This window comes from Choristoneura fumiferana, chromosome Z (assembly GCF_025370935.1).
Source record: "Choristoneura fumiferana chromosome Z, NRCan_CFum_1, whole genome shotgun sequence".
Classification (NCBI taxonomy): domain Eukaryota; kingdom Metazoa; phylum Arthropoda; class Insecta; order Lepidoptera; family Tortricidae; genus Choristoneura; species Choristoneura fumiferana.
In genome coordinates, this window is record NC_133472.1 from 15,207,542 (window position 1) to 15,234,817 (window position 27,276).

At 35.9% G+C, this 27,276-nt stretch overlaps 1 protein-coding gene across 1 annotated transcript; it reads right to left on the minus strand.

Moving 5' to 3' along the window:
- Positions 1-2,875: 2,875 nt before the first annotated feature.
- On the minus strand, positions 2,876-25,275 carry RhoL (Ras-like GTP-binding protein RhoL). Its single transcript, XM_074089409.1, has 5 exons — positions 24,862-25,275; positions 17,961-18,075; positions 11,753-11,870; positions 7,563-7,641; positions 2,876-4,093 (listed from the first exon to the last, which is right to left on the minus strand). The coding sequence occupies exons 1-5, from the start codon at positions 24,975-24,977 to the stop codon at positions 3,970-3,972; spliced, it is 552 nt and encodes a 183-aa protein (XP_073945510.1). The 5' UTR covers positions 24,978-25,275; the 3' UTR covers positions 2,876-3,969.
- Positions 25,276-27,276: the final 2,001 nt, after the last annotated feature.

The window sequence follows — 27,276 nt, forward strand, 5'->3', positions numbered from 1 at the left end:
CTTTATCTGTGAAATGTCTTGTCATTGTCAATCATGGAAGTACTATTGTCATTGTCAATATAAATTGTTGTTGTTGTATCTTTAAAAAAATATGGCTCTGTCCATCGGAGGACAATTTTGCCAGTGTCTAGTAGTTTTTGCCGTTGTACGTAATCTAGAAACGAAATATGAGAGGTAATGGTGGATGAACGAATGTCAATATAAATATATATTTTTATTTTACCGCCATTTCGCGCTGCCATTATTTACCCGAAAAAATTAGAACGAAAGCCAAAAAGATATTCGGACGCACAAATTACCGTAATCATATGGTGGCCGCAGGGCTACTACGATACTCGAAACTCGAAGTTCGTATCGTACCGTTCCTCTCGCTCTCGTATTAAATAGTATAAGTGTCGTCAGTGCTACTACGAAACTAGAAGTTCGTATCCTCTTTGTTCGTATCACACTTGTATCACACCGTCCGTTCCGTACCTTTCACTTGCATATTAAACGACATAAGTAATAATGCTACATTTACACCTTGCCAAGCGTCTACCTCTCCTTCCTCTTTGGTCTACGTCACGTCCATACAAAGTATGTATTACAAACCAAAGTAGTTTGTATTACAAACCAAAAACAAACTCCAACATTTGACAACTGACAGCTGTCAATACGACTTCTTTTTTCGGATTCGCGCTGTCATCGTTCATCCACCAATACCTCTCATATTTCGTTTTCTAGAATTTTTTTACCGTACAACGGCAAAAACTACTAGACACTGGCAAAATTGTCCTCCGATGGACAGAGCCATATTTTTTTAAAGAAACAACAACAACTTCTTTTTTGTATGCCATGGGACGGATCCGTCCACGCCACGCTCCTAATGTAATGTGTACCTTATGCTTATGTAGTTTTTTCTTCGGATCTATCAAGGCCCCCCTAAAATGTAATGAGGGCTATCGTTTTTTGTCTCACTAGATGGCGCACTGTTGCGTGAGGTTTTTATGTATGGCTTTCAAAGTTTGTTATTACGGGCGTGAAACAAAGTTTAGATTAAAATCATAACTATTTAAAACACCCTAAACCCGTACCATAAAAATATCTAGCTTGCCACAGTGTTGCATCTCCCCGTTTTGTTCGGAAAAAAGGGAGGACTAAGGTTTCCGAAAGACAAAACTGTCTCAAAACACAGACATTCATTGCCCCGGAACGCATATTTGCCATAATTAATTTCAGATATTGCAAAATATTCACAAAATTATTCTAATTATAGCGTAGCTCACCCAAAAACTATGAGATTTGACAATTCGGAGACCTCACGCTACACTAGCGCCTCTAGTGGCGAATTCATACGCGATAGCCCTCGGGAACCTAGGAAACCTAAGTCCAAATTTCATCTTTCTTTTTCAATACCTAAAACATACCTATAGCGGCCAACGGCATACCAAAGGTTGATCAAACAGACCAAGGCACAAAACCTATTAATTTTACCAAAGTGTGGTTTGCCGCATTAAAGTTTCAATATATTTTTTACAAAAAAGTGGAGTTTAAAAAAGAACTATCCACAGGAATACGAGTGAGCTACGTTATAAGTCTACTATCGATAAAAAATATAATATGAACCATCCTAAAAAATTAAATGATTAACTGAATCAGGCGTTAGGTACTTTGCGGAGGTCCACATCAATGAATGAACTAAAAGACAATTATTGTGCTCACGCTATATAGTTTTAGTTAATGCAAATTGAATAATCAAGCCTTTTTGATTAGTCAGAGCTTCTGTTTGGACACGCGTTCTCGGTATATTGTATGTGGTAGGTACTTATAGTTTACTTATACTTATACTCATACTTTTCTTTTTTAGGGTTCCGTAGTCAATTAGGAATCCTTGTATTTTCGCCATGTCTACCCATCTGTCTGTCTATGTGAATATACATATCAGTCACGCCGACAGTGGTAAAATAAAAAAATAAAAAAATGTAGGGTACCTCCCAACTCATAGACGTAATGTGGGGGTGATTTTTTTTTCTCGACTAATCCTAGTGTGGGGTATCGTTGGATAGGTATTTTAAAACCAATGGTGTTTGCCTCGTCTTGGCATTCGATTCAGTGATCTGTTTGCGAAATATTCAACTTGCAAAGTGCAAATTTTCATAAAAATTGAGCGTCGAGCGCAAAATTCAGGATGTTAGTAAGTATATATGAAATCATTCATTCATTTTCATTTACAAAGACAATTATAACGGCTAAAATTGCTTGAAAAATAGAAGTAGTTTAAGAGTAGGTAATAGCAGTCTAAGGTATAAAATATACAGTCATTGGAAGATTCACACAAATACGAAATATTACTTGATTTTTTTGTAATGGCTACGGAACCCTATCATGGCGTGTCCGACACGCTCCTGGCCGGTTTTTTTAACTTAGCTACCATAATTTCGGCCAGTCAAGTTGAGAGTTTATTTGTAAGATGTAAGATTGCACATGTCGTGCAAGCCCTCGTAATTTTTTTACAAAATTAGAGGTTTAGATTCGAGGTCGGTTTTTAGGATGTTATTAAAGATTAAATTTACCGCTGCAGTGCCCTTAGTGTAAGTTTTCGGTTACGAAATACGTCTTGATCGCGTTCGGCGTAAAATCTCAATTTGTATGGAAACATGAACATCGCAAACGTTCCGCAGTACTATTATATATTCTGTGGTTCCGCTAGAGGCGCTGTTCGTGTTTCCATATAAATTGAGATTTTAACGCGAACGCGATCGAGACGTATTTTGTAACCGAAAACTTACACTAAGGGCACTGGTGGCGACGCTGTTGACTCAGTCGTATCGTAGCCGTTGATTGCAGGCATCTGTGCTGATGGCGACAACTCAATGAGGGTAAAATTAACAATAAGTATTTTGTATTTTTGTAGTAGGTTTATTCATTAATTTCAAATACTTACATGGGCGACTTTGTGCCTTTAGTAAAAAATACAGTTACCTATGTTTTATGTTTCTACAACAAGGTCACAAAATCGATCTACCGCACTTTTTTATTAAAGGCACTTCAACTTAAAGTGCATATATAATTCAAATTTAACTTATTGTTATAGAATTCAATGTTCAATTTAAATTTTTATTAAAATAAATGAAAAATATCTTTTATAACAGCTTTCTGAGATGTACTTAGGTACAATTGAATTTCAAGCGGGTAGGTCCTATTTGTTCTTTAGAATTGATGTAGTACCTATTAATTTGGTACGATTTTGAACTCTGTGTCTCTCTAATGCCTTGATCACACGTACCGAGCAAAGGGCGAGACAGTAAAATGTTTCTCGGCCGAGACAGTGATGTAAGCGAGAACTGTTCAACGATCGCTCGCTCGCTATGTTTTACGCACTGAGTATAGGTACTCGACCGAGAGCACTGTCTCGCCCGTTTACTCGGTACGTGCGATCAAGGCATAAGTGTTTCTCAGCCAAGTAAGACAAATTGGATCTACCCTTATCAAGCAATTCTCTAGTATAAATAAGCTGCAGAATAACGGTTTAAATAATTAAAAAACAATAAAAAATCATTAAAATTATGTCTTTGTGATCGCAAAACTTACCAGTTTTATTTGGATAACGTTAAAATCTGTTAAGTATTACAATTATAATAGTTACAAAAAAATTGTAACGATATATTGTTTGTCGTCTCCCACCAGTCCCACCTACTTCACATTCCATTCTCCAAATGAGAATTAATAATTAAGTTGTAACTTGGACTTTTTATAAATACATTTGTAATTAGTAATGCTATATACAAATAACTTGACAACTAGGGAAATTAATATATTAAAATCTGTTTAATAACTTTACAGTCCAATCTAATTAATTTATTTGTTCTAATTACGAAATAATTGACAGTAGTTGTCGCCTGTGTTGAGTTGTTTTCTTTGATTTTCTTTGGACGCATGCTAGTTCACTTGCGGAACACGTGTGCGAAGCAACTTGGCCAGCTAACAAGGTCAGAGATACTGGCAGGTGCGCCGGCGCACAGGCTTCTTGCGCAGCGCCGCGCGCACCGCCTCCTCGAACACTTCGTCCATGTTCACCCGCTCCAGCGCCGAACACTCCACCAATTGAGCAGCCCTGAAAAAATACCGAACGTCTCAGATAAAAAAAACCGGCCAAGAGCGTGTCGGACACGCCCAAGATAGGATTCCGTATAGTAGGTTCCGTAGCTGGTACGAAGAAAACAAATAATATTTTGCTAAGGATTTTGTATTTTTTGGGGAATCTTCCAAGTTTAGATATATTTTTTACCTTATTAGGCTGCTATTTGTTCTTAAATAGTGTCCGACCGAAGTTTCAGTTTCGGCCTAAAAATCATGTCTCGGCCAAAGGTTCGGTTTCCGCCACAAAACAGCCGAACCTTTCGGCCGCGCCGAAATCACAGTGTAAGAAAATGAAAATGTTTTAGACTTTCCCGAAACTTACATCGTAGGTAGTTACTTTCGGGTGGCGTTCGTTCGGCTAACGTCGGGTACGCTCGGCACGGCTGGCAATAATACCTACCTTACTCAGAAACGTTCGCATTTATCACACACTAAATATCATAGTATGATTGGCATGATTATTATTTTAGTAATAAATCAGCAGCTAATTTAATATATTTGTATTTAACGTCGTCATAAGAACATTTAGGTAAAATACCTAGGTTAGAACATTATTATTTATTTAAATTGACAAGCTTTTACTGATATTTCATTTAAGTTAAGTTAAAGCAAAGGTATAGAAACACCCTGTATAACTATCCAATCCAATGATACGTACCTACCCTACATTACAAGTATAGGGTTAGACCAGAAAAAAAAAACACCTCCACTTTGCGTCTATAAGAGGAACCCTAAAATGTTTTTCCTTATTTTTATTACCGTTACCATTCATTCATTATTTTATAATATTAGAACGCGATGAGACTAGGAGTAAACGTACGTCATAATGCCATAACATATCCTACTTATATATCCTTCAATTCACATTACAGTTTTATAATAGCTACATAGGTGGTATAAGAATAAAATAAATAAATATCATGGGCCTATTTCCAATAAACTAGTTTCCAATAAATAAAAGGAGATAAAAATAAAACAGTTGCAGTTCGTTTCAACGCACGCGCATTAGCACCTCTTCAAAAAACTTTACGTAGGTACCTACTTAGTCAATTGACCTATCCCAAACTAAGCATAGCTACATATTTAGATAAATATATACTTAAATACATATTAATTAAACACCCAAGACTCGATAACATCCACTTATATTATTTACACAAATATCTGCCCCGATCGGGAATCGAACCAGGGACCTCAAGCATCGTAGTCATGTTCTCTAACCACGGGCAGTCAGTTCGTCAAAGAAGGAACATATTAACATATTCGTTAGGAAAGTAACAGAGTTTAGTTCTATGTAAGCTCTGAAGGCTATCAGCTATCATGAGATTTATATAAAAAATTACCTAAGGCAGATTGATGTTCTTTTTTTTCTTTTTTTTTATTCGACTGGATGGCGTGTGATCGTCGGAGCTGTTACTAACGTCAATGATGCCTTGCACACACCGCACCCTAGTCTAATGAATGATTAACTTAGTGGTTTTCCTGTTTCATCATGTGGCATGTAAATCCAATGTATATTTCAGTATAAAAAAAACAACCAAGTCTAGTCATTCCCGGTTTCAACAAACATTATTCCCTGTGCATGAGGATAAACCATGTAATGTAGGTACCTACACATAATAATGTATTACACACCTGACACTTTGTATCATCCAGTAGTGTGACGTGTTTGCAAATTACTGACGCAAATTCGATGGGAGCAGGTAGTTCATTTAGTATTTAAAATTTCGCAAGCATTAAGAAATTTTAGCAACCTTAGGTATCTATAATATAACTACTAGTTAAGATTGTTTTTTTTTTGGAATCTTTTTTCTTTTTTATTTCAATTCAAAAAAAATTTTTTGTTTCTTTTACGGAGTTCTGGCACGGAATGCCGAGGCCCTGGGTTCGATTCCCAGCGCTGGTCTTATTTTTCTGGTTTTTCTATGCATCTATATTTCAGTTTGTATTTTCGATATAACTACTTGTTACTAAATAAGTAACAATCTAAGTAGGTAACTAATCTAAACTTGCAATCCGATTTGATCCACTTGATATTTATTTCATGTATGAGCTTGTGACTGATAATCCAATACCATCAACAAAATAGTTTTATAATATTATTGCAAACTTAAAAGAGGCAAATGCTAAATATATAGGCTGCGCTGGTCTAAAAGTTTTTTGCATAAAATTGTTTCGAAACATATATTTTTTCATAACAAGCAACGATTTGTCTAAAGATTGAATTGTCTAAAAATTTTTAGTCGAAATCGTTTTTCATAATATTTTTTGGTCGATAAATTGTAAGCAAACATTTGTATGGTAGGTATAACATTGTTTTTTCGATTGTATTATAGGTATAAAATTGTTATTACGAATATTGTTGCCACTAATTTTATGTCTGGAAAGCAAATATTCATTGTCGAATTGGAATAAAAATGCTGTCAGTATTACAATTTTAGGATATTGAATATTAGACTGTATAATAATTCTAACAATTTTATGGATTTAGCATTTTAGTAATACAATTTTTAGAATAGACCAAGTGCTCGAGGAAAAAAAATGTATGCAAAAATATAAGTAGGTATTCCATACAATATTATACCAAACAATTTCGACCAAAAGATTTTAGGAAAAAAAAATTTAGACCTTGCGAAGGCACCCGCTAAATAGTCTTACTTATCTTAAGGAGGTACCCAACTGGCTCACTAATGAAATAACTAGCTAGGTCATTGCTGTTGGGCCACGCAAAACGAAGAGTTCTTTAGACGAAATGAAGACATTCATTCAGCTTTGCTGACATATCAGCAGGGCTACTACGAAACTCGAAACTCGAAGTTCGTATCGTACCGTCTCTATCGCTCTCGTATTAAATAGTGTAAGTGTCAGAGGGATCGCACGACATGAACTTCGAGTTTCGAGTTTCGTAGTACCTAGCCCTGCAGGCCTATGGTTTGCTATTATAGTGACGTACAGCCGGACGGACATGATGAGACTAAAAGGGTTCCGTTGTTGCCATTTTTAACCCCCGACGCAAAAAGAGGGGTGTTATATGTTTTTGTATTTTTAACATGACGTTAAGTAGCTGATTACGTAGATTGGTGACATTAGACAAATTGAATTTGATAGAAAAATAATTTGTTAAATTTCCCTTTATAATCGGAAAGAAACAAATTATACAGAGAGTGCTTCGTATGTTATTTTAGTGACGGCACAGACAACGAGGAAAAAGAGCATCACTGGCCATTTTTTTCTATGAACATTACATTATTTAACATTAATATGTGTCGTCATATCAGCGGTTGCCGGCCTTATCAGCAGAGATAAGCCCGATAGCATTGCTGCCGGCGCGCGCGCACGATAACCCTTGTCGCTTTTCACTTACAATTGTTTAATTTACAAAGAGATTTCTATTTTTTATACATAATAACCGACATCCAATATCTGTTTGCTACTTTGATTACCTAATTTTTTTCTTTAACTTTTTCCCATCTTGTGTGGTGATGACTGCTGTGTCCGATGCTCGTAGATCAGTTTTCGTTGCTGAAAAGAAGAAAATAAATTATAAGCTGGCGGTTTTAATGGCATATTTATTAGTATGGTTAACAATTTGCTAACACGTAGTATACATATACTTAATTGCGTTACTAATCGTAGGTTAGGTACCTAGGTACGAAAAGCACTTAATAACAGGAGAGGGTGACTCCCTTTTCCCCTCTGCCTATTTAAGTATAGTATTAGCAATGACCACATTGGTCATGTCCATGTCATGTCATTTATAAGAAATGTATAGTACAGTGTGGGTACTTCGTATTTGTGTGATAGGTTTGGTTTGCTATGAGCTACCAGATGATTAATCTCACGAAAGCGGGTGAGCCATACTTGAGTGTGAAGGAAGATATACACATGCGGATTGTCTTCTCTGTATGCGTAAGCTCGGGCGGGAGCACTCAGTGTAGCCAACCCTACAGTTTTAACTTTAGATCTAGTTTTTTGGAGATTCTTTCAGTTTTTAGTTTAGGCCTCGAAATCTACAGTTTTTTTTATTTAAGTTGCTGGCGTCATCTATTTTATTTGCTACGTAGTCCGAAAGTAAGTCAGCTCCAGTAAAATGTACTACTATCGGACCGGAGGTAATTGTTAAATTGCATAGGTACCTTAATTGTCATAATAATTGGCTATTTTCAAGGCAAGCTTCCTCAAAAATCACTTGTCACACTGTCTGAAGTGCTGGATTAGCAAAGCATAAATAGATATTAGAATCTAAAAATCACAGAACATGTAAAGTGTATAGTAGAATAAATGTATTTTTGAGGCTCTTAACATTTAATTTGATAAACTTTATTGATTACTTACATGTTTTTTTGGTTTTAATTCTTTCCATAAAGAGTATTTTATTTATTAACTATCACATTACTATAATTAAATACTTACTACAAAATAATAAAAAGATAAAGGTATAGATTTACTGTTTTTTTTTATTGATATTTTTACAGTTTTCTACAGTTTTACTCTATGATGGGGTTGGCAACACTGCGCTCAATGTCGGCCGAATTGCCAGTCGGATCAGCAGGGCTACTACTAAATACGAAAATCGAAGTTCGTATCGTACCGTTGTCCCTCTCACTTCCAATAGGTAATATAAGCGTCTGCGGGATGGTACGATACGAACTTCGATTTTCGAATTTCGTAAGTATACCGTCCGCCGCCTAACTTTGCCTAAAAGTTCATTGCCCCGACTAGTACCACAAAATTATAATTCCAATAATTGAATAGGCACTAAGTATACCGTTAAGCGATTCGAACTCAATCCGGGAAAGTAAAGATGTCGCATAAAAAATGTATCTCAAAAATGCGTCAAAACTGACTATTAACTAATGAACTTTTAGGCAGATTTATATGGCGCGTGGTATATAGCCCTATAGGCGTGCTAGCTGGTTCGCATCAAAGATTTTGATCGAGTACCGTCAACGTGCAAAATACGAAACGGAAAAAAGTTGTTCGCAGTAAGGTAAAACAAATGAATGTTTAAAAAAAATGAATATTTGAAATATTACCTGGACACTGATTATGAATTAATTATAAATTTAAAAAATGAAAGTGACGACGTAACGGATAGTAAAAAAAAGTCTAGTTGAAATAAATTTGAAAACAAATGTTTTTTTATTAAAGTTATATTTATTTTCGACGTCCCATGGCTGCAATGCAATTAATGAATGATTGGATGAATGAATTTATTTTATTTTACAACAACGTCGAAGGTACAAAAAAATCGGTCAAGGTCACCTCCGTACAATATTTTAAAAACAAATAGATCAGTAATAGTTTCTTGTACAAAATTCTAATAAAAGCTTTTTTGCTGGCGGTACTTTTTGCCCCTGGTTACTGGTTTGGGTTACCAAAGTAGGTAGTCGTCAAGACGAATCAAATGAGACCAAAATCGACGCAGTCGTGTCGTCTAATTACAGAGTTCCTATGGCCAACATCTAACTTCATAATCAGATCAGCTCTACGTCATAATAATATTGCATTGTCATCGGATTTATACATGCATGCAAAATTTCAGCTCAATCGGTTCAAGATATCCACTTCCAATTTAAGTTAAAATATTTACTCCACCCGAACAGCCATTATTTATTTATGTGGCTGGTGCATAATGAGAGGCATTAAAGTACGAGTGTGGTTTCATAATAAGATCACACGAGTGTTTTAATGCCTAATTATGTATAGCCGCATACATAACTTTATCTACATGCATATCATAATTTTTCTATAATATGTTCAGATATGGCCTGTATTTTGACTTTGACTTTGACTTGACTTTGACTTTGACTTTGACTTTGACTTAGAATAATATTTAATTATTATCTACATGCATGTCATAAGTTTTCTACAATATGTTTGTTGAAAAAAGTATTACCGATACTTTAATGTAAACATTAAGATGCACCCGCAGATACCAGGTTTCTTAATAAAGGCCATTTGATAGTCGTTTCTGAACATAGGTATAATAGGGAAGTTAGTATTACCGGCCTCACTACTTATTAAGGAATTCCGTATTTAAATTCAGATCACCACCTAGAAGGTACCAACCTATTTTTATTTCCAATTAAATAAAAAGACTTGCTTGCCACTTCAATTACTTACTTAGGTACCTACCCACTTAAAAACTTAGGTTTATGAAATTACATACTTAATCAAATCAATTATTTTCTAATAATATTTAGTATAATAACATATAATAAATCCAAAATATTATCCAAATGATATTTGGGCATAATAATGATTATGAATTATTTTCGAGTTCTCGTTCCGCCCTTGTTTACGCCATATATGTTTACGCTGTTTGCAGAGACAATAATTTGACAATTACTCTCTTCCTCATTAGTTATCCTCATGGCATTAGGCTAATAGTCACATTTATTTTAGTAAATTAGTATGCACCGAACTTGTTTCAGATATCCTGTACAAACACATTCTTCCTGGGAAAACGTTTTAGCCCATACTTTCTTTTGCGAGTAAGTACATAGTACGCGAGGGTACGTGACGTATGGTAGCGAAGTACATACCAATTGTCATTGTGAGTTTTATTAACTTGTACATACATTATTTCTATGAAGTAAGACGTTACAACACTATTCAATTGAATTTATCGAAGTAGTAGGTATAGGTAAGTATTATATTATTGAAAGTACCTAATTATTAAATAGTGACGTGTTTATAACCCACTTCAAAAAAAGGAGGAGGTTATAAATTCGGTTGTATTTTTCTATGCTACATTAAAGACAAAACGGAGTAGGTAAGTATATGTGTAATGAGAAATAACGGATAAAATAATGTAAATTAAATAGCTGTGTTTGAAGCTGAACCCAAGTACGGTTTAGGACTTTGTTCATGAGCCACCAAGGAACCATTTCACAGTAAACGTCATAGTGACAGCGCTTTAATTAAACAAGGAACGAATGACTTTCCTTTGAAAATGTTCCTTGGTGGGTCATGAATTAAAGTCCTTGACCGGACTAGGTCATTGCCACTAATTTGAATCATTTCAAACTGTCCCAGTACCTAATAATAATAATAATATTACATAATCCCAGTCCCTAATGTTTTTCACTGGTTCAAAGTAGGTACCAAGGGGTTTAGCTACTTCTGAGCTCGACTTTAATGTACCTAAAACGTACAGTCAAAGAAACTGAACCGTGTACCTACCAGAATGGATATAGGTCCAACCTTGTTGACACATGACGATAATATGTACATCTGCCAAAGAAATCATAGTGTATTTGATTATGAAAAGGTTCCATTCTGGCATGCAATTTAGTTTCGTCGACTGTAACTACTTGTTTTGGGCCATCCTGCATTGTATGATAAAAATGTTAATAAATGAACTTTACCGAGTGATTCTAATTTTTCAATTAGTCAAATTAAAACTTTCTAACACTAACAGTCTCTGAGTGAGATAAGGTGCGAACGGACGGACAGACAAACGGACGAAAATTGCGCAACGAAAAGGTAAGGCTTTGAACTACGGAACCCTCGAAAGAATATAAATTTAGAACATTCGTGTATTTCTAGTTCCGCACGCTGCGTTACAGAACGTGCGTTTTATAAAATTTCGGCTTTATGTTATGAGATCCAAAATTGTCAGTCTTACCTACTAAAACAATGGGTACCGATTCACTGAAATGTTTCAGCTCCGGATACCACTTGTGCACCACATTCTCGTAGGAAGGACGACTGCCGACCGAATAGCACACCAGGAAACAATGCGTCTGGAAAAGAAAATATTGTTGTTAATGGTACCGCCATTTTTGGTTGGAAGCGTTGTTTTTTCTGTTTTAGCAGTTTATCCCAGCTTCCCCTCCAAATTGGGAGGGTAGGGGAAGGGTAAATATTTGAGAGTTAACTGAACTAACGTTATTCAACGGAAGGACAAGCCGCAACAACCTCGGTCACTCTCACCCACAGCATCCAACATTGACCACCATAATAATATCCTTTGGCAATATTTGCTGAAAATAATCCATCGATCACCGACTTCGAGCTAGAGGTACAGTTAAGTGCAAAGATATCGACACGGCCAAAGTTACAAAAATATGTATGCACGACTTTACGCACTTTACATTAAGGTCGTGTATACCTATTTTTTTAACTTTGGCCGTGTTGATATCTTTGCACTTGACGTATGACATGACCTAGAAAAAAAATTTCAACGGTTTTGTAGTCGGTTCCATTTTTTATTACTTTTTTGGAGTCGGTTTTACTTCTTTGTTAAAAAAAAATCTTTATTTCTCATTTTTTAGTGATTCGTAGCCAAATTACATCTCACAACGATTCCATTAAGCCCAAACACGGCTTAGTTACGTTGTTTTATAATAACAGAGTTCCGTTGCCTACCTTCCGGCTTCAGCATCAGATCAGTTCGAAAGAATCATTAACTTAAAGCTTCATCTTAGTCGCTTATCTACGTATATTAATCATGCCCGTTTATAGACGATCAAGCATTACTTAGCTTTGACGAGTTCCATTGGTCATCTACGGTCTCCTTCATCAGTTCCAGTTTACCAAATGATACTTTCTGAATGTAAATGCTTATCTTAATGCTAAAAATGCCAATTTGAGGTTTGCCATCGATTTCCCAGATCATCAGATCTTGACTTGGTGACAATGGGACCACCTCAGAAGAGGTTTTTTTTTTATTCGACTGGATGGAAAACGAGCAAGTGGGTCTCCTGATGCTCACCACCGCCCATAAACATCTGCAACACCAGGGGTATTGCAGATGCGTTGCCAACCTAGAGGCCTAAGATGGGATACCTCGAGAGCCAGTAATTTCACCGGTTGTCTTACTCTCGACGCCGAAACACAACAGTGCAAGCACTGCTGCTTCACGGCAGGATTAGCGAGCAAGATGGTGGAAGCAATCCGGGCGGACCTTGCACAAGATCCTACCACCTGCAATATAATATTTTGCTATTTTGTATATAAATTCGGTGAGTTTGGCTGTGGTGAAACAAGGGCGATTTAGGCAGAATCATTTAGGCAACCCGATGGGAATCGAGTTGTCTGAAGCCTGCGCCACTGGATATACAAACATTGGAACATAGAACCTCCTCCTTTTTTGAAGTCGGTTAAAAAGACGGGACTATTTCAATTAACAGGGACAGTCACAGGGACAGTTTTAGCTTTCTATGATATAGAGTTCTTATTCTTATCCCGTGGGAATCCTATATCATGTAGATACGAAGTCGCGGGCAAAATAAACTCTTGGTAACGTTTTCGAAAATTCCACACCTAAATATGTGAAACAGGGTTTTACAGTTGGTACGAATTATGACTTGTTAAGTAATTACGTTGATTTTTGAATTTGTAAATTTGCACCATCTGTCTAAAATGTCTGTCGCTGTATTTGTATTTCTATGTAAGTAATCCTTCGAAAACTGAATCGAAACACGAAAAAACGATAGCAAAAATTAATTGCCGCGGGCAAAAGCTGGTGTAACCTATTTTCAGATTATAGAAGTAAACTAATTCAAACGTTCGCTTAGCTGCAATTAAAATAAATTCGCGTTGGCTTTAAGCTTAAAAGCATAAACAAGTAAAAGATTCATTCGCTAAATAAGAATATACCTAATATGAATTTTCTTACAGCCTCGCAACGCAATCTTCTTTATTTTTGACTTGCATATTACAGTCTAGTTGCATAGTTAAAACGTACACAATTACTTAAAACAGGTAAGTATATCGGGTGTGGCCTGTAATATGAGCAAATAATTAAAACATAGATCATACTCCGCAAACTGAACAACATTAGTTCAGCGATTTTTAAAAATAATTAGTTTTTTAATTATAAAAATAATTAGTTATTTATTAGGTATAAGTATAATAAGTTTCATAGGTATGAATTTGCGGTTCGATCCAGCGGTCCATCCGGGTCAACCCAGGGTGGCGAACAGGGCAATCGCCCAGGGCCTCGTCTTTCAGGGGCCTCGCGCAACAACCCAAGCAAAAAAAATGTATTTTTTAACAATGTTTTCGCATCACATACTTTTCACAAAGGACAGGGCCTCGCAAAGACCTGCCGCCCGGAGCCTCACAATGGGTACCTAAGGTCGCCGCTGGTTCGATCATTGCATCCCTTCCATCGCTCATGTGAATTGAAAAATATGAAATGTTATGCAAGGAATATTATTATTCAATTGACCCTCCACTTTTATTGTCAGAGGTACTGTACTACGACAACACTAGGCAAAGTAATGGGATTGGATGCGATGCTTGACGTGGACGCCACCTTACTGTCAGAGATGGTTCCCTTTCATCTTCGAATCATTTTTCAAGGCGACTTTTTATAGTTTTCGCTTTCAATAAATACTTAGTCGTATTTCGTATTAAAACGCTTTTGCCACACTGCGAACACAGTACGTACGGAATCACGCAAAACACAGCGCGACATAACCATAGTATAGCTGCGCCGTAGCGCGCACCTTGTCGAAAAGTTCAGTCAGAACGACGAAGACACTATAGGAAGTAAGTATAATCGAAACACGCACCGAAATTGGCACTTTCGTGCCAACAGCTGAATCTCTGCTTTTCTATCAGAAACGTGCAAAGTAGGTAGCTAAAAGTCTTCAAGTTCGACTGAGCTAAGCTAATTGGTGAATATCACACGTATTTTTTATATATATGTACTACTTAGGGTTGGTACGTGTGACTGATATCCACCATTTAGCTTAGCACGCTTAGCAAGCTGAGCCACAGCGGATATAAGGATTTCTGGGCATTTCTCTCATTTCGTGCAAAAAGCAATAATTTGCGAGAAAATGTTTCTTTTCTATTAAGTAAGTCCGCGCTTATTTGAAGTTTTGCGATAAAAGAACATGTAATTTAATTCCCAGTTAATGATACTTATTAAAACAAACGCATTATTGAAAAGGTACAATTGTAGTACTTATTAGTATTTCGCAGGTGGTAGGACCTTGTGCAAGGTCCGCCTGGATTGCTACCACCATCTTGCTCGCTAATCCTGCCGTGAAGCAGCAGTGCTTGCACTGTTGTGTTTCGGCGTGGAGAGTAAGACAGCCGGTGAAATTACTGGCACTTGAGGTATCCCATCTTAGGCCTCTAGGTTGGCAACGCATCTGCGATACCTCTGGTGTTGCAGATGTTTATGGGCGGTGGTAATCTCTTACCATCAGGAGACCCACTTGCTCGTTTGCCATCCAGTCGAATAAAAAAAAAAAAAAAGTATAAACCATCCTAAAAATAACTAAACTATATATATACAAATCCCCCAAGTCTTGTCTCTGCGAAAGAGTGCCCATAATAGGCTGGCTAGATTTCCGGGCTGTATTGTGATTGTGATCCCAACCCAATACGTTGGGCGAGAAATGCACCAGCCCTATGGTCATTGGTAATTTCGAATAATTTTGATTTTACTTAAAATTAGCAGAAATGTTTTTTTTTTTAATTTCTTTAAAGTATGGTTATCAAATGAAATGTGGTGACATATGGCAATGAAAAATTGCTTGAAGAAATAAATAAAAATCCACGTGAAAACAAGGTTTTTTTTTAAACAAAATCATTTGAAGTCACATAGTATTTTTTTTTGAGAATAAATTTTATTCACAAATACATGAATTTCAGAAAAAAATAACCATATAAAACTTAACTATAAACTAACTACCTAACTTATAAACTTAATACCTACTAAATTAAATAAAAAAAAACCGGCCAAGAGCGTGTCGGACACGCCCGAAATAGGGTTCCGTACTCCGAGCCATTACGAAAAAATAAAGTAATATTTTCTAAGGATTTCGTATTTTGTGCGGAATATTTCAATTTAAGTTTAGGTATATTTTATATCTTAGGCTGATATTTACTCTTAAAGTACTAATAATTCTCAAGAAAACTTAAGAAATAACAAATCTCATACTCATAACTCATAACATGCATTGTAATTTGAACTTGGAAGTTCTTGTAAAATATGTCATACTTATTTTTTAATACTACAAGAGCCTCGATTTTGGGTCATTAAAAAGGTTGAACCATAAGGTTGAACAGTAAACGCATAATTTATTATAAATGTTATTAAACCTTTAAATATGTTTTTTTTTTTAAGATTTCCATTACATAAACAGATTTGTTACAAATTCATTCAATTTGACAAATATTTATTTCAGCTGTAGAGGCAGTATACGCAAATTTTATAAAAAAAAATAAGAGAGGCTTTCGTGCAACGAGGTTGCATACTTTATTAAAAGAGCGGGAAAATTTGCATTTTGGAAATATTTCGTTGTCATGTAATTTATTAGGTATCGTTATATTGTTATCAACACATTTGATCCTATCTCTCGCTTTTTCCGTGTTGAAGTGAAAGTGACAGATCAAAGTGAAGTTTAAATACTTATTTGGAAATCAGTGAGTAGACCCAACACTGTCTTCGGCATTTACAAAAAAAAACAATTAAAAAGTTACTTTGTCTCACGGAGTGAGCAAAATGCGATTTTGCTCACTGATTTCTCATAGCAAAACCTGCCTGTTTGAGGTGCTGAGGTTAAAAGTATATTAGCCACCTAAAACTATATTATAAAGTAAGTAATAATATTATTTTCACATCAGCACCTCAAACAGGCAGGTTTTGCTATGAGAAATCAGTGAGCAAAATCGCATTTTGCTCACTCCGTGAGACAAAGTATTTGAACTTCACTTTTATGTGTCACTTTCACTTCAACACGAAAAAAGCGAAAAACAGGATCAAATGTGTTGAAATTACAATCTTAAATTAAATTAATGGAATTTATTCTATTTATCGATACCTAATAAGGCCCTAATAAGGTTGTCTTATTTTTAATTGTACCTATATTTTTTTCTTTTTGCTGTGCCGAATTTTGCCAAATAAATTTATTCTTTTCTTTTTTTTCTTTAATAAATTTACATGACATCGAAATATTTCCAAAATGTAAATTTTCTCGATCTTTTAATAAAGTATGCAACGAATCAATGCACGAAAGCCGCTTAAGTCTTGTTTTTATTTATAAAATAATACCGGATACTGCCTCTACAGTTGGAATAAATATTTGTCAATTGAATGAATTTGTAAAAAATCTATTTATGTTTATGTAATAGAAATCTTAATAAAATCATATTTAAATGCCTAATAATATTTATAATAAATTATACGTTTATTGTTCAATCTTTTTAATGACCCAAAGATGAGGCTTTTTCTGTGGGCTTTTTGCAGTATCATTAAATAAGTATGACATATTCTACAACAAGTTCTAAGTTAAAATTACAATGCATGTTGTGAGTATGAGATTTGTATTGTACCTACTGGACACTTTTTCGTTCCGAATTCAAATCCTCTCTACTTACTGCTTTTCAACAATGGTTGGCATTCTTAACTTTCTGGTGACTTTTTAAAGATGTATCGCTATGTACGAATCATTTTTGAGTAAGGGTTTTAAATGTGTTTATTATATTTGTTTCTTAATAATCGGATTATATTTAAAAATTGTGTTTGTTTTGTTAACAGGTAGGTATATGTGGTTTTATTCTTATGTGACATTTAAATTATGTTCTCGCTGCTGAGGTGAAAAATTGTATGTGTCACACGAGACCAAAGTTTTTTTACATCTCGTGTGTTTGAATACCTTGCTGCTATCAGGATTCTAACCTAGAACCTCGCAACAAAAACCGACTTTGCTCTCTTGTTGCACAAATAACTATTGTTACTCAGCTAATACGTAAAAAAATATTTGGTTCTTGTAGAGTACGTAGTTTTGTTTTAATTTATGATGGACATGCGATTAGCACGAAAAGAGAGATTTACTCGTCTAAGTATATGGATGTGTAATGCTACTTACATTGCTGTACGAAAGCGGCCTCAGTCTCTCGTAGTCCTCCTGGCCAGCGGTGTCCCAAAGCGCCATCTCCACCTCTTCACCGTCCACGGTGATGTGCCCCACATAATTGTCGAATCTGAGCCAAAATTAATATTGTTTTAATGTTTTTGATTAATTTCGTCAATGTTGCCCGAAATGTAGATAGGTATATCTTCCAGTGTCAGCATAGCCTGCTTTACCTTGTTAAAGTTACACTGACTGATTAGGTAAGTAATTACCTGTATTGATGCAGACAAATTAAAATATATGTATACATACATTTAAATATATGCACTGAAGGGTGAATTCTTCATTTCATATAGCATTTTATTAAAATAATGTAATTTTAAACGATAAAAATTGTATTTAATAAAATAGGAGGGCGATAGCTTCATTGCTTTTAAAATTAGCAATTGTTTGCGACCCCATCCCATAGGTCAGTGTTGGCTTTAACGTGATATTTCGTTTTTCACTCTTGAGTTATTATTTGAAAATGAAACAAGTACTTTTATGAACTACTTATTTTAATTAAAAACAACCAGCCTTTGTAGAAATCTATCAAAATTAGCGACACAGAGGAAAATGAAGAATTATTCGAACATCGATTTTATACCTAGTGCCATCCACGAAGACGAGTGATTTTGTGAAAATGAGACATTAATGACATTGTGAACCACGACACGCGTCATCGTGAATGACTCTACCTATAACATTTATAAATTACTAGCTGGTGCCCGCTACTCCGTCCGTGTAAAAGTATAAAAATGAGTTTACTTAGGTACGTCCTATTCTCAGATCTACCGAATATACACAAAAAGTTCACAAAAATCGGTCAAGAAGTTTTGTTACAAACAAACACTGTGATACGAGAATTTTATATATTAGATAAATTATTATTTTATGTTGAATACTATACGAATGTGTGTACATATTTTATTATATATTCGAGTACGGCCTACTTTTTATGAGTCGATAAAGTATTTTATATCTGTTAACACATATTTTTTTCGTTTCTGGGTCGGTAATAGTGACATTGAGAAGATTACCGACCCATAAGAGTTAATTATGGGTCAATAGTAGTGACAATATTTTACAATAGAATCCTGAGCGTAGCTAAAGTAGAATTCTGAGCGTAATGAAGGATTCAAGTGTTGATACACAAGATGAAAATAATTTTGCTCCCGAGTGGCTCACAACTTTTCAAACCGAGCATTAAGAAACTTGAAAAAAAACTAAATATAATGACCAACCAGCACAGAAAATGGCGTGGTTTTACAATTATCAACTTCTAAAACTTGCATTTGCAATAAAACACTTTAAAAAGCCTTGAACAGAATAGTTGCACTTTGCTCCCTCTCTTCAGGGAGGAAAAGTTACTTTGATGAATGAATGAGAGGCGTGGAATAGTTATTTGTGCAACGACAGAGCAAAGTTATTTTTTGCTGCGAGTGTTGAATCCCGAGCAAGCGAAGGATTCTATAATTGAATCACGAGCGTAGTGAGTATTCTAGGTTAGAATCCTGAGAGCAGCGAGGGATTCAAACACACGAAATGAAAAAAAAAAGTGTGAGCAGATTTCCTCACGATGTTTTCCTTCATCGTAAAGCTCACTAGCTTCAAGCGCGAACTGGTGGTATATTTCAAATGTAATTTCGCACATGAATTTCGAAAAACTCAGAGGTGCGGGCTGCGATTTGAACGCACGAACCTCTGCTTGAAAGCGCTAACGACTAGGCCATCAAGGCTTTTTCCGATTATTAAGAAACAAATATAATAATCACATTTAAAACCTTTCCTCTTCCTTTACTCAAAAAACCGGCCAAGAGCGTGTCGGACACGCCCAAAATAGGGTTCCGTAGCCATTACGAAAAAATTAAGTAATATTTTTCTAAGGATTTCGTATTTTATACGGAATCTTCCAAATTTAGGTATATTTTATACCTTAGGCTGCTATTTACTCTTAAACTACTAATAACTCTCAAGCAAACTGCGCCGTTATAGTTTTCCTTGTAAGTTTGATACTTACTACCATCCTGATTTTTTTCAAATTTTTCCACCCATCGGTTTAGATAATAGAAGGAAGGGGGGGGGGGCTCGATTTTAATGAAATTTTTTACTTTAAAATTGAATATTTACTTACCAAACGAATCACTGAATCGAAAAATCGTCCTAGCAAACCCCGAATGGTTTTAAAAGACCTATCCAACAATACCCCACACTACAGGGTTGGATGAGAAAAAAAATCACCCCCACTTTACGTCTATTGCTTTTGAATTTTGTTATTTTACCATTTTGTCGGCATAGTTTACATGTATATTTGTGCAAAATAACAGCTTTCTAGTATTGATAGTCCCTGATCAAAGCCGCGGACGGACAGACAGACAGACAGATACGGCGAAACTATAAGGGTTCCATTTTTGCCATTTTGGCTCTGGAACCCTAAAAATGATACGTACGTACAGCTGCCATTACATCTTTAAAATGTCACCAAAAAGTTGAGAATGCCAGACAATGATCAAAAGTCTTGAAGGTTTTGAATTCGGAACGAAAAAGTGTCCAGTAGGTACACAGTAGGTACGATACAAATCTCATACTCATAACATGCATTGTAATTTGAACTTAGAACTACTTGTAAAATATGTCTTATTTTTACCCGACTGCAAGGAGTGGTATTGTTTAATACTGCAAAAGCCTCATATTTTGGTCAAAAAGGTTGAACAATAAACGTATAGTTTATTATAAATTTTATTAAATATGACTTTATTAGGATTTCTATTAAATAAACATAAATATATCAGTTGCAAATTCATTCAATTTGACAAATATTTATTCCAACTCTAAGAGGTAGGCAGTATACGAACAATTTATATTTAAAAAAACAAGAGCAGCGGTTTTCGTGCAACGAGGTTGCATACTTTATTAAAAGAGCGGGAAAATTTCGTTTTCATGTAATTTTATTCTCGATATATTTTTAATACTTACTATAAATTTAATTTAAGATTGTAATCAACACATTTAATCGTATCTCCCGCTTTTTTCGTGTTGAAGTGTCGTGAGTAGACCCATAGCACTGTTCAGAATTAAAAAAAAAAGTTACTTTGTCTCACGGAGTGAGCAAAATGCGACTGCTCACTGATTTTTAATAGCAAAACCTGCCTGTTTATGCGACTGAGGTGAAAATTATATTTTCTCGTATGTTGGATTGGAATCCCTCGCTGCTCTCAGGATTCTAACCTAGAATTATAAAATTAATTATAGAATCCTCCGCTTGCTCGGGATTCAATTTCAAAACTCGAAGCAGTAAACATTTGCTCTCTTGTTGCACAAATATATCATCTATATAAATATCATATAATAGTACGTCAATTAGATAAAAAAAATAACAATTATTTTTTATTTTATCTGTTAAACAAAAAAATATGGACATTATGTAGGTATAGCATGTTAAAGTTCCGTGTGACATCACATCACATTTGCGTACATTTTACCATATTTTACTAAGGAGTGGCGTCACGAGCCCACGCTCCCGAACTTAGTATATTTTTCTTTGATTGACAAAAGAAAAAATAGCTACGTGTCTTCTACGTGTCTAATATTTAATGTACCTAATGTAAACTGACCAACTAAACAAACAGGATAATATTTTTCCCAGTAATCTACCCAATTACTACCTACTTATGTCAAGTCTATCCAGGGCCGAACTTAATAAAAAAAAATTTTTTTTACTTAATTTAGGGGAGGGAATCCGGGGCTACAGCCCCGTGGGGGCCCCACAATAGAGACTGCAAATTTTCCTATCTATCTAGTCTATCATCATCATCACACCTTTGTTTGACCTTTCCAATATCAACAGTCGATGCGTTTCCGGTATATTTTTACACCGACTCAAAAAAAAGAGGAGGTAATCAATTCAGTTGTATTATTTTATTTTATTTACAGCGTGATTCATAAATTTCGTATCTTCGTATCTTGAAAAAATCAGGGGTGTATCATTTGTTTTTTTCATAAGGTAAAAACTGTAGATAAATATAACGCATGGAACCCAATAGGTGGGCTAAAATAGCTACAGACAGGATACCACAAAACGGACTTTCGGCGGCGTGGCAAGCCCAGGCGTCGATGGCGGGATGACCTGGACGCCTTTCTTTGCAGCTAGTCAGAGATCGCTAAGGACCGGGTCGAGTTGAGGACATGGGGGGGAGGCCTTTGCCCAGCAGTGGGACACCTTCACCATGCTTATAATAATAATAATAATAAGGTAACTTTGGATTGAAGAAATGTTTGTATTCAATCAAGTACTAGTACAAATCCTAAATTTTAGCTCAAATTATTAAATCTATACATACTCGTATAATAAAGCTGCACTGCAAGAAAGGTGCACTAATTCAAAACGTGCACTTTCCAAAGCGGACACATTTGGTATGAGATATATGAACAAGTTTTTTGGTATTCACGCAGACAAAATGGTATAAAATCACAATTTTTTTTACCTGTCACACAGTGGGGTGTTTTTTTTACTCCCACTCCGCTGTGTGGGGTGTCAATAAATAGTTCTTAGAAAAATGGTAGTGGTCTTCAAATACTATTTTTCGACAAAATCAAACAGTGACGTAAATAATCGCTCGGAGAGTTCAAACATAATGCACCTTTCTAATTTCTGAACCTATTGCGACGGTTGAGCAACTACGGAACCCTATACTGAGCATGGCTCGACATGCGATTGCTCGGTTTTATTAAATTTAGAGATTTATTAATAAGTAGTAGGTAAAGATTGTCCATTATTTGAGAAGTCCATTTGTCTTCTGAGAATGTGCTCTATCTGAGAAATTGCACTTTTTGAGTAAGTGCACCTATTGGAAAGTGCACTTTTAGAGAGTGGTACGTTACGAGAAAGTGATCCTTCTAAAGAAGTGCACTTTTGGCGAAAGTGAGCTTTCAAGCCTGACTCGAGAAAATCTCATAAGGTAAATCTCGAAATCTATGCAGACGAAGTCGCGGGAAAAAGCTAGTAGGTAATTGAATATAAATGTGAGTCGAGCTAGCACACAAAGGGCACCGTACTCGTATCACCGTACATTGCCATCGTCAGATTTTGCGTAGTTTGCGAGTGTGGCATTTGCGTATAATTATTCAAGTAACTTAGACAAATAAAAGTAAGCACAGTAAGAAATGGTAGCCGACTGAGATCGTTTGTAAACATACCGTTTAAGATAAGTATTAAATGTGAGAAAATGCGTGGGACACAATTGGTCGAACGAAACCGAATCGCACGGAAGTCGGTGTAGGCGTACAAGTGTCCTGTTGCTAAAGGAGGAAGCGACGTCGCCGACAATACAACAATACGACGACGTGCATCGCACATTTGACTTTATAAATAGTGCAGCCTAAATTGTCACAGCGTTGAATGTGTTAGTATCAGTATGCGTGCTTTATACGGCAAACAGCCCGCCTGGAACCACCATTCAATGCGTGATTGAATATGAGTTGGTAGGTATGTGATAAGTACTCTACATCATAATATTTCATTTAAGTAATTTAGTCGAAATAAGTACTCATAACACAGTTTCGCTTAATGTTTACGATTTCTAGGTAAAAAAATAATTAGTCATAGATGTTTAAACGATGACACGTCAGGTACTGAATGAGTACCTCTACTTTATGTATAAAGGTGACGTCACTGATAATATCTGATTGACTACATGACGGTGTTACTTTATGTTATGATACATTATTTAGTAGTTCTTCTGGTCTCGTAATGTGAGGAGTACAGGTACTTCCGGGCACAAACCATCGATTTTGACAGCTAGTAGCCAAGCTACTTACGAGATTAGATCAATCATTGAAACCACGTTTTAACAGATAAGAACAATTGGAAGAATACATACATTTAAGTAAGTATGTACAAAATATATCTATCTTTATTTATCTATAGATTTTAAATATTTTGAAAACGGTGCGAGTTAGGACATACGTTTTTTCGAGAAATTAACTACATAAGGCATAAATAAATAGTAACAAGTAGTAGTTATAGTAAGTAATAGTATCTATAGTAAGTTTTTATTTCTTTGTAGCTAACACGATATGGAGACTCTCCGAAGTAAACGATTTATTATTATTATTATTAATAAAATGAACAGGTCAAGTTTGTGTTTGTTTGATTGTTGTCGAGTTGGTTGTTTGGTTTTTTAGAAAAATATGGCTCTGTCTATTGGAGGACAATTTTGCCAGTGTCTAGTAGGTTTTGCCGTTGTACGGTAAAAAAAATCTAGAAAACGAAATATGAGAGGTAATGGTGGATGAACGGTGATCTAGTGGTTGGTTATATTCTGATAGCCTGTTGTCGAGTTAATTTGTCGAATTTCTCAATTGTTTTTTTTTTCAAACTGTTCTGATTTTAGAAGTGTCATCGAGATCAATCTCGGAAACGAGTCTGTATAAGTAGGCACAGTACAAAAAAGGGGCAGTATAACTTCTTCATCCAAACCTTAGATTATTTAAATTATCTAAGATACAAACCGGCGGAACTTTCTCTTTAAAAAATATAAATTCCAAAGCCGTTAACCTTGCTTATTATGGTTTACTTACATTCATAATTTCTGAACCAACCAATTAGGTATAGATATGTATATAGCGCGATCATGCAGTGGAGTAAGGATTTAAGAGGCCCGCGCGTCAAAAGTAACACCACGTTAACTCGCTAATTTTGTGGTTCGACCTCTCGTCGAACCTCGTCACAGAAATAAAGTCATACTTGGTCCAAGTACCTCGTATCGTACCTCCAACACTGCTCTGCGCTCCTGACTGACACAACGCACGACTTACGTTTTCCTGGAGTACTACTTATAATTATAATGTACTTAGATAAACATAAAGCGGTACTTACACTGTGGGCACGTATTCTTCCGGAAATTCGTTTTTAGTATAGACATACAGCAAGCAAGTTTTGCCAACCATACCATCGCCGACCACTGTTATCTTCAACCTTTTCGACGTCCCCATGGTGCGACATTCGACAAGCAGTCCTCACTAATACTGTAATATTACGAACAATGTCTCTATTGTCTCCACACTTAATTTAGTTTCAGTCGCTGCATTTCCATGAACTGTCCGCCCATAAGACGTATTGGACTATGTGTTCCTTATCACACAATGATGTAACAATCTTATCAATCTTGTAAAAACACTAACGATAAGGCAGCATTATTTTAAAGCAAAGAAGCGCGCGCGCACTTTCGCGGTCGAATGGCGAGTGATTTGCGAGAGCAGAGGCAGCGGCCGGCGCGCTACCGCCGCCCGGCGCCTGCGCAACTGCCGACGCAAACGCAACGTTGGTACCTAAATATCGGAGTTTCACGACTACACATTTGAATTTTGATGTACTTAATTAAGTAATTCTACTTATAACGGTCCTCACTCAGCTTACAAATTAAATTAGCCTGTAGGTACTGAAAATTAGTTTGTACAAAGTACAACTTGCTGAGATATTATTTTATAATTTAGCAAGACCAAAAAATACGTTGCGTAAATCAAACTCAGCAGTCGTTTACTTCTAATTAGAACGTAACGACCATTGCCCCCAATGCCTTTTGGAAATAAATTAAGTATGCCATAGTTTTTAAGGGTTCCGTACATATGCGTACCTAGGGCGGGCAAGGGGGGGGGCAGCTGCCCACCCCCCTGGAAATTGTAAGTTCTGCAATATATTACGCCTCGTTAAAGCGTGTCACACACTAAGCAGATACGGTAAGATATATCTGACTGAACGCATATCTGTCAATATCGCTCCCTATACAATTCAATGAGCTAACACACACAGCGCAGATAACTTATATTTTATCGTGAAGTATCTGTGGGCACCGACATATATCGAAAGATGGCAAAGATGTTATCTGCGTATATAAATTGATCTGTGTATAATATCTGCCGATATAAATATGGTATAGTATTTTATCTGCAGATAGATACAGGTTGATGTGAGAACCCCGCTGCACGCGAGTAAGTCTAGAAGAGACAAACACGAAAACAACCTGTATAACCAATCCGCACCAAAAAACAAGTTTACTCAGTTTGAAGGATTTAGACTGAATGTATCGTCTCGTATATAGTAGTGTGTGATAGTTTCAGATCATTAAGTTTTTATACGCAGATAAAATATTATCGTATCTGCGTAGTGGGTGACACGCTTGAATGTATCGTCTCGTATATTATCGTATCTGCGTAGTGTGTGATAGTTTCAGATCATTAAAGCGTGTCACACACTATGCAGATACGATAATATTTTATCTGCGTATAATAACTTAATGATCTGAAACTATCACACACTACGCTGATACGATAATATTCGAGACGATACATTCAGTCTAAATCCTTCAAACTGAGAAGACTTGTTTTTTGGTGCGGATTGTTTATACAGAATGTTTTCGTGTTTATTTCTTCTAGATTTAATCGCGTGCAGCGGAGCTCTCACATCAACCTGTTATCTATCTGCAGATAAAATACTATACCATATTTATATCGGCAGATATTATACACTGATCAATTTATATACGCAGATAACATCTTTGCCATCTTTCGATATATGTCGGTGCCCACAGATACTTCACGAAATATAAGTTATCTGCGCTGTGTGTGTTATTGAATTGTATAGGGAGTGATATTGATAGATATGCGTTCAGATACAGATATATCATCGTATCTGCTTAGTGTGTGACACGCTTTAGTTATTACACGCAGATAAAATATTATCGTATCTGCGTAGCGTGTGACACGCTTTACATTAGGACGAGTTCATGTATTTTTATTTTGTGTACCTACATAAAATATTTAAGTCTTTGTGTATTTTTAACCGACTTCAAAAAAGGAGGAGGTTCTATGTGCCAATGTTTGTATTTTTTTATTCGAAAGAGTATTCTTCTGAGGTGGTCCCATTGTCACCAAGTCAAGATCTGATGATGGGATCCGTCTCGATCGCATTCGCGTAAAATCTCATCTCATGTGTTTCCATACAAATTGAGATTTTAACGCAAACGCGATTGTGACTTATTTTGTAACCGAAAACTTACACTAAGGGCACAGACACAGTACGTGTGTGTGCTTGCGTGCGTGCGTGCGTATGTGTGTGAACACATAGGCTACTTTTAATCCCGATATTTCCACGGTATAGGGATAAAATCTCGAAATACCAACCGCTGGGCTTATAGTCATGAAATTTGGTGTGTAGGTAGCTGCATATAATAAGTACGTATTGTATTTCTAAAACTGTATAGAGCCTGTCAATCGGCGGTCGCGGGCTTGATCC